Source organism: Mastomys coucha, unplaced genomic scaffold (assembly GCF_008632895.1).
Source record: "Mastomys coucha isolate ucsf_1 unplaced genomic scaffold, UCSF_Mcou_1 pScaffold3, whole genome shotgun sequence".
Classification (NCBI taxonomy): domain Eukaryota; kingdom Metazoa; phylum Chordata; class Mammalia; order Rodentia; family Muridae; genus Mastomys; species Mastomys coucha.
Genome location: NW_022196909.1, coordinates 39180391 through 39189996, shown reverse-complemented (window position 1 = coordinate 39189996; position 9606 = coordinate 39180391). Strand labels below are relative to the sequence as shown.

Sequence of the window (9606 nt, the reverse complement as noted above, 5' to 3'; positions counted from 1 at the left end):
AATCCCACCAGCAATGAAGTAATGTTCCTCTTTCTCCACAACCTCTCCAGCATCTGCTGTTCCCTGAGCTTTTTATCCTAGCCATTCTGACTGGTGTGAGGTGGAATCTCAGGGCTGTTTGATTTGCATTTCCCTTCTTAAATACTTTTTATTATTTATTCATTGGTATTAAGAATCAGACCCAGGGCATTGTGCAGGCTAGACAAGCATCTACCACTGAACAGAATTATCATTAAGTTTTTGAAACTGTGAAGACAGAGGCAGACTGATTCCATGACAGGCTTCAAACTGGCAGTTCAGGAGACTAGGCCTAAATTTCTCTTTTCCAGAACTGGGCAAGTCCAGGCAAGTCAGTTACAGGCCAGGGGCAGTCCATCAGAAGCTGCCCAGCCATCCAAAGCTGCCCTGCTGTCTAGCCTGAGGCAAGAGCAGTGAGTCAACAACAGTTTCCAGGCTTCCCCAGGAACAGTTTCCAGGCCCCTACGCCACCCCCAGCAATAGTTCTGGAATGTCCCCAGAGTCTTAGCCAATCCGAAAGACTCCTATATCTATCAAAATGAAGGTTACCTACCCCTCCCAGGAATTTCTCCAATCTGCTTTAAATTAGGCCTGCTAATTCATCTGGATGTCTCCATCTTGGTAAATGGTAGACCCCTGCATGCTGGACTTCTGCAAAATAAAATGCCCTTTGCTTTTGCATATGGTTTGAGTCTGGGGTATAATTCTTTGGTGAATCATGTACCCTTACAAAACTTCTAAGCTAGGGCTGTCCTTGAACTACCTATATAGCCCAGGTTAGTCTTAAGCTCATTATCCTCCTGCTTCTGCCTGCTGAATGCTAAGGTTTTTTAGGTTTTTTTTTCCCACTGCCCCTGGTTAAGAAGATGCATAAGATGTTTGAGATAGAAATGCTATACATGACATGAGATTATTTTAAACTGGCCTCCATATTTGAAATGAATGAATTATTAGTAAGATGTCTAGAACTACAGCCATATGAACATAAGACATCCACCATACCTAGTATTTTTATGGTGAAGACTATACTATGTGACAAGCTGGAATTTTGTTACTTGTGCTATGTGAAGAATGCTTTTGTAAATCAGTCGATAACAAATAGTCATTAGCATTATTTGTCACAAACCTTCTGTTTGAAATGAGAAAAAGCCATGGAAATGAAATATATTACAAGCTTGCACCCTAAAGCAAAACCATAAAATGAAATCAATAGCATTGAGTTGTTTTTATCACCAGTTTAAGCTTATCTTAATTGCCCTGTCATTTATTCCTGATTGAAGGCCTAGTTAACTGAATCAAAATACGATGACATGTTTGTAGAAAGGTTTGCTTTTTCTCTTCGACATTTAAAGATAATTATAATTTTACAATAAAGCAAAAATTGCCACTTCGGTTATGGAATTACATAAATCCATCTCAGCTATAAAGTCTCATGTTAGTGCTTCCACACTACATAAAAATAAAGCATATGGATATTATTGTGGCAGAAATACTGTCTTAAATTTTTTTTTTGAGATAGGGTTTCTCTGTGTAGCCCTGGCTGTCCTGGAACTCACTGTAAACCAGGCTGGCCTTGAACTCAGAAATCCACCTGCCTCTGCCTCCCAAGTGCTGAGATTAAAGGTGTGCCCCACCACTGCCCGGCCTGTCTTAGATTTCTGTGTAGGGTCTTGTGGTTACCAGCTCTGGAGAGCTGCTCTGAGACACATAGTAATTTATTCTGTGACTTCAGGAGTAATTGAGCTGGTCTAGAGAGAGAAACTGCACATGAACAGAAACTAAAGAGGTGTCAGATTCAAGACAGTCTATTAGAAATACTGATTGATGCTTTCACATTCAAAATTATTTGAACAAAGATAGTGTTGAACATGGGGGCTGAGTAAAGAAGTGTAGACTCTGACAGAATGAGACTGGAATGGAAGGGGAAGTCTACAGATCAGAGTGGAAGACACCAGAGGAGCTGAGTCTGCCTTTACTCTAAGGAAGACAATCCCTCAAGTGAGCTGTCCCCTTTGTGAGTGCTAGGCGACAGGAAAGAATGGTGCATTCCCCTGGTGACAGCACTTGCTATGGCTTCAGCTGTAATGTAGCCAGTGTGCGTGTGTGTGTGTGGGGGGGGGGGGCGCGAAGAGTGGAACTGCTCAAGTGGCTATCTAGTTTTTGGGTAGATGAGTACTGTGATGTTCATTGGTTGCTGTCAGCCTGACACTCAAACCTGTCACAATTTGGCCTTAACTTTCCAGAATCACTCCTGCATTGAACAAACACTCAGTGGACATATTTATACACACCATCTTTTAGGTTATTGGTAGACATCAGTCTTGTTTTTATTGGGGGTAATGACCTGTCTAAGATCTCATGCCTACAAGAGATTCCCTAACACTAATTCCACACACCACTCAATATTAGTAATTCTAACAAGAACTTGCATGAATGGGGCTCGGTACTTTATGACTATTCTCAGTATATTTATAGTCATACTAAAGATGGACCCATTACAGGAACATAGGTCATAGTATTTAAAGAACACTCTCATTCACATTTTATTATCAATTAAATATGCCCTTTAACAATTTCATATATGTATATAGTGCATCCTAAAGACCCCATCTCCTAATTCTCTATACAAAGTATAGGTCTGATTTCACTATCCTTTCTAACATTTGGATTTAATTTTTTTTCTGGTTTATAAAAGCTTAAAGATAGCACAATTAAAAGGACGATATGAAAGGTCTGAAATTATAAAACAAGTAGAAGAAAATTATGGGAAAACATTTTGTGATGTTTGAGACATGAACCCCACTTCTCAAGAAACAAAAGCAAAACGTCAGAGGCAATGTCTTCTAGCTAAAAGGATTCTGTAGAGCACAGGAAGCATACATGGGATGAAGAGTGTACTGCAGGTTAGGAAAATGTATGTGCCTACTTATCTGACAATATATCGCTTGAATATATTAGGTAGAAAAAAAATTACAAAATCCTTAAGAAGAAGAACAATCCAAAAGGTGATCAAATGACATAGTAAATGATCAGTGAAATATATAGATTTTTTTATTACATATTCTCTTAATTTACATTTCAAACGATATCTCCTCGCCTGGTTATCCCTCCAAAAAAATATCAAAAGCAAAAACAAAAACAAAAAACTAACCCTCTTTCCTCCCCTCTCCCCCTGACTCACCAACCCACCCTCTTCCACTTGCTGGTAAATGGCTTAGCTATCAGGAAAGTGAAATCAAAAAAATATATAACTTTACATCCTCGGCAGAATCATAATTATCAAAAAGCCAGACATAGAACGTGCCTGCAGGGAGATGGGAGAACAGACACTTTTACTATCAAAATACATTTTAGAAAGTACAAAATAATTTCTCCTACACTGATACAATGTAAAGTTGCAGTATCATTATGAAGAACAGTGTGGAATTTCTTGTCAAATTAAAATTAGACTAACCGTAAAATAAATCATCCTACTTCTAGACATCCACAAAGAGAGCCATGCTCACTGATCGCTAAGCTGTGACATCAGTCTAGATGCCCATCAATGGGCATATATAAAGAAATATTGCCATGTATACGCGGAATGGGGTACTATTCACCCCAAACAAGAATGAAATTTTATTTGTAGTTAAGTGCACAGACATGGGGGAAATGACCACTCACAGAAAGATGAGTATCACACTCTTTCTCATATGTAGAAGCTAAAAATCATTGACTTCAACGTAAGGACATGGTTTTTACTGAATCTCATACTATATAATTAATACATGTTAATCAAAAATAGAATATAATTATTTGTTAGGAGGTATACTTTAAAATGAATTAAAATATTTACTTTGATATATTCATCAATGCTCTCTTTAAATCAACTTTTATTTCTTTTTTTTTATTAATCTCTCCATCCCCTTTGGTTCATTAATAGCTGTGTTATTGAACTTGATTATTTTTCAAATTTACTTATATATATTGTGTGTGTGTGTGTGTGTGTGTGGCCATAAGTGATCCACCATACACCTGTGGAGCTCGGTGGATAACTTGTAGGAAGAGGCTCTCTCTTTTCACTATGTAGTATCCAGGGGTCAGACTCTCATTGGCAGGTGCTTTGCCCCACTGAGCCATCTTACTCAAATTGAATTCATGTTCCCAGACCATGGGCATTCATATTTGCCTCATAATAAACTCTTTCTCCCTCTGTCTCTCTGTCTCTCTCTGTCTCTCTGCCTCTCTCTCTGTCTCTCTTTCTCTCTCTCTCTCACACACACACACCCACACCCACACCCACATATACACACTGATTTTGGAGCAAGAACTTTTACACTCCTAGGTCCAAGGCTGAACCCGCAGCATATTCATAGGTCTTCTGTTATGCAAAACTGGGCTTCTACATGGATCACAATGGGCCTGAAAATAATCTTACATCCAGCCATGGTAACAGCAGTCGCTCCATCTTTTTACCTCTAGATTTATCTACTATGTCTCAAATGGGAGTTCACCATCCAGCAAATGTAGAAAACACGATTTCTAATGTAGTTGCCAGCATTGGACTTAAGATGGAAAGGAAAGGTATATGGAGTCCACATTCCTTCTTTTATGAAGATGAGTGTTCTTTAGGAAAGAATTGAAATCTAACTTCATAATTTTATTTTGTTTTAAATACAATCTCTCATGATTTCATTCTTGACATTTTCCTTTCTTCCTGTGAATATGGGCTTTGACAGCAGTCAATTCTTTTTTAATAGCATATACAATCTATTATATTTACACTACATTTATTATAGATCTCTTTAGGTATTAGTACCTTAGTTCTATTGTTACAACTTCTTAGAAAGTATTACTTTTCATGATTTTAGTATCTCTTTACTGTGTTTGGAATTGCCCTTATAATTTCCTTTAGTTTATTCAAGATGCAGTGCAAAGGTTGGGCTGTTTGGTCATCTATGATAGTGGTGAGCTTTTCTGAATGATGTACACTTTGCCCATGCACTGCCATCATTCTTGAAGTATAGGTCTTACATTGCCAATAGTTACATATCTCTTTTGTCTCCTTATTTAAATAAAGGGATCTTGAAGGGAACAACTTGGATAACTAAATTTCTGTGTCCTGAAATGCTGTTTCACTGTCTGCTATGGTATGCAGTTTATGAACAACCATCAGGTCAAGGAATGCAATAGCATTCAGGGACTGGAAAGAAGTCAGGACATGTAGAGGCCTGAGTATGATGTCTACTGGGATAAAGGAAAGGGTATACCAGATGGTGACTACTGAGATCCATTTTCATCTTTCCCACATTTGTTTTAGTGGTGGGATTATAAGCTATTAGGTTATATTAATAAAGTTTATTTTTAATTTGTTTATAAAATGTGTTCTTTAAATATGCCTTATAATTATTTGGATTTTTCGATTCATTACTTTGTGTATTTATTATGTTAGTACTAAAGAGTATCAATGTAATTTAAATGAGTTTATTAGTTTAGGAGGTTATCTATCTATGTATCTATGTATCTTCTATCTATCTATCTATCTATCTATCTATCTATCTATCTATCTATCTTTTATCTACCTACCTATGTATCATTAATCATCTATCTTTATATGTAGATAGATTATTCTGAACAAAATCTCTAGAAAAAGTGAATGAAAAGTTAGTCAAGCTGAATTCCATGTTAGTTTATAAAAAGCTTCAGTGGAATTTTGTAGAATCTACTGTGTGTTGTTTGTTGTTCTCTTGCTATTGGACTGAGATATGACTGATCAAAGCTCTAATAGAAAATGCATATGATCATAAAACAAAAAGTGATAATTACTGATTTTTAATTTTTTTATTAAAGTTTTATTTTTGTTTTTTGGTTTTTTTTGTTTAGTTTTTTTCCTTTTTTTTTTTTTTGAAACAAGGTCTCAAGTGATATTATTTAAAAAAAAAAACCACCTTGGCTTCATCCTTCTGTTGCTGAACCAGAGTCTCCCCAAGGTTGGCCTTAGCCTCCCATTGCTGATCCAGGATCTCCTCAGGTCTTCCTCTACAATGTCATTAAGTCAGTCCTTGGGCACTGCCTCCTGTTGTTGACCCAGAGTCTTCCCAGATCTTCCTTGGACACCTTTTTCGGTGTTCCTTCTAAAAACGTTTAAGGTTTTTATTGGTATAAATCTTTGTATATTGATACAAAATTCTAATTTAATTTTGCTGCTCTTAGCTAGGCATTGTGCCTATGCAACTCATTTAAGAATACAAGGCGTAGACCCAGTCTAATAATTATAGCTGCTATTATAAACTGTTTAGAATAATAAAGTAATAGAAACGAATAGATAGGGAAACTCATGGTTATATTAGATTAATAAAGTATTTTCAAGATTAGTCATATAGTAAATAGCTAAAAATAATTTATATTTAACAGTTAACTTATACTATATAGAGATAGAGGGTTTTCAAAAGTGCCAAAGAGCCACAGTATTTGGCACTTAATGTTATTCCATTAATAATCGATCTTTTAACTACAAGACATGTGTGCTTCTGACAGTACCTTCATTTCACATCAGGGAAAGAACTGAACATCAATACTTCCATGTGGAATTGCTTCATTTGTGGCAAGCTAGCTACTGGGAAAGAAAGCCCTAATTTCATTAGCAGACAGAATGTTGTTCAAAAAGGAAAAATGGATACAGGATAGTCTATTGCTAAGCTCTGCCAAGATAGGGTAAGCTAGTCCTTCATAACTTCTGTTTCACTTAAGATCTGTCAGATGTTCTTGGCCAGAAGACTGAAGACAGATGCTTCCAACATTATAAGGAATACTGGGTATTGTCCAGGTAGTCGGCTGTCTCTGCCAATGTTTTAAGTTTTGGAAGCTGTGTTTTTGTGCTTCCTGCATATTCAGGTAAAATTTAATTCTTTCTCAAATCTCTGATGGGGTTGAAGACTAGTCATAGTCTCACAATCGAACTTAAGCTGTTTAGCATTAAATAAGATGATCTAGATTCAAAAGGATGGTTTTCAGACACTAATATACATAAAGATCAAACATGACTGAGGTATAGAATTGTAAACTCATTAAATTAGGACAGATGATAGAATACTTTATCTAAATTGACAAATATGATGGACTGGATCTTGTAAGTATATATGATATTTTATAATTTGCATAATTGTGTTCAATTTATATCTCTGAGAAAAGAGCCTGTTATCAAAAGGGGGAATTGGTGAGGTTTTGTCATCTACTGTAATGCTAAGTGCTGTTTCTCAAGACCTGGAGTCTGTACATAGTCTCTATGATCGGGCCCCCAAGGAGAGTGCCATGGGCTAGGAGCCAAGAGAACATATCCCAGAGGACTGCCTGGTTGGAGTTGAGAGCAGCTCAGATGGAACACCATTAATAGTAAGTGATGGCTTGGGGTTATTGAGGGGAAGGTAGATTCTAACAGCATGGAGACTAGGCAGCTGCCCAGCTATTATACTGCCTAAGGAATATTTAAAAATATTAAGGCTGTGTGAGTCTTTCATGTGTGAGCATAAATGGTCTAAGGTGGAGAAGAAAACCTATGCCAGGATTATTTTTTTAAAATACTTATTACTACAAACCATATCTATTCCTTCATGACTCCACTGACCCACAGACCCACTGCTAGAACATAACTGAAGTAGGCAATCTCTATCCTTTCTTCTGTCCTCCATTCTGTTCTCTGGAAATTTACCTCTAGTAGTGCCTTAGCTTGCTTGAAGGAACCTCTCTTCCCATTCTATGTTTTTCCTCTATAAACCTGGCTTCTTGGTCCAAACCTAAACTCTCCCTAGTTCTTCCCCACAATTTCTTTAAACCTTTTCTCCTATCCCATCTCCATACCTTTGAGACTCCCTGTCATCCTGCAGAATGGCTCTCTACCAGGGACATCACAGATAATACCTTGGCTGTGACCCAAATCTAACATCTATCAAGAACTGTGCATATAGCCACCATGCTATACTGGGACTCAGGGACTCTAGCTACCACACTTGGATAGGACTTAGAGTAACCAAACACAAGAATATCACTCAACAAAGACAAGGGCAGATGTCTACATCTGAAACAGAAATAATTTAGAGCTCATAATTCTAGATGCATAAATCTTAGCACAAAAACAAAAACATGATCAACCGATAATGCACCCCCCCCCCCAGAAGTCAGCAACCCTATTGTAATGGCTTTAGTTCTATACTCCAGCTAAAAGCTAGTTAGCTGAAGAACAAGACAATAGATTCAAAATAGCAATTACAAATATATTTAAAGACCTTAAAATGATATGAATAAATGCCTTAATGAAGACCATGAAAATATAAGCCATCAGTTGAATGGAATAATGGAATAATAAAAAAATAAAATATAAAAGTAGAATTTTAACAAGGAATTAGACTCATTAAAGAAAACTCAAGGGGCTAGAGAGATGGCTCAGTGGTTAAGAGTACTGACTGTTCTTCCAAAGGTCCTAAGTTTAAATCCCAGCAACCACATGGTGGCTCACAACCATCCATGACATGATCTGACTCCCTCTTCTGGAGTGTCTGAAGACAGCTACAGTGTACTCATATATAAAACTCAAATTGATATAAAACTGGAAATGAAAATTTTCAGGACATGAAACAAAAGCTTAAGATGTAAGCTCCACTAATATATTAAAAGACAAGATAGAATTAATAGTAAGCTCAGTCAAATAAAATTTTATACCAAAAAAAAAAAATTCCAGGCAAAAACCAGCTGGGAAATCTGACACAATATGAAAAGACAAAACCAAATAGACAAACAAACAAAGAAACAGGATAATAATATAGAAGAAGGAGAAGAAACCTAGAAAAGGAACAGAAAATATTTTAAACAAAATCATAAAAGAAAAAATCCCCATTTGAAAGAAAATATTAAGTGATGCCTATCAAGGTTCAATAGGCATACAGAACACCAAATGAGCAGGTCCAGAAAAGAAACTTTTCACGGCACATAATAATCAAGACATTAGAGCTGCAGAACAAGGAGAGGATATTAAGAGCTTCAAGTGGAAATGACCAAGTCACATATACAGGTAGTCCCAAAAGAATAATAAAAAAAATAATATGTGGCTTTTTAGTGGGGACTCTGAAAGGCAGAAGGGTTTGACTAGATGTTCTACACTCGTGAAAGGATCACTGATGCCAGTCCTGACTACTATACCCAATAAAATTATCCATCACAATTGGAGGAAAACAACAGCAGAACAGCAACAACAATAACAACAAAAATCAACAACAACAAAACCAACCAACCAAACAAAACAAACAAAAATGTAAGGAAATTCTCTCCACCAATTTGTCTCTACAGAAGGTACTAGGTTCTAGAAGGAAAACTTAGAGTCTGAAGAGAAGGCTAATTATATCCAAAAGGATGCAAAAAATAAATATCCCAGAACAGTTCATCAAATAGGAAAAAATGTACATCTGAAAAACACAATAAAAACAATCAATCAACATTTCTCATTAATAACCCTCAGCATTAATGGTTTCAATTCCCCAATTAAAAAACACACAGACACAAATTTTTTTTTTTTTTTTTTTTTTTTTTTTTTTTTTTTTTTTTTTTTTTTTTTTTTTT

General features: G+C 36.3%; 1 protein-coding gene across 22 annotated transcripts in view; it reads right to left on the bottom strand.

Moving 5' to 3' along the window:
• The window catches only part of Pcdh15 (protocadherin related 15), a 1206525-nt gene that overhangs the window by 118650 nt on the left and 1078269 nt on the right, over window positions 1-9606 (bottom strand). Inside the window, exon 29 of one of the 22 annotated variants that reach the window (XM_031346917.1) lies at window positions 5981-6131. The exons of the other annotated variants lie outside the window; for them this stretch is intronic. Coding sequence (XP_031202777.1) covers window positions 6037-6131 — 95 coding nt within the window. The 3' untranslated portion in view covers window positions 5981-6036. Of the gene's footprint in view, window positions 1-5980; window positions 6132-9606 lie in introns of those variants that run through there. 22 annotated transcript variants of the gene reach the window in all.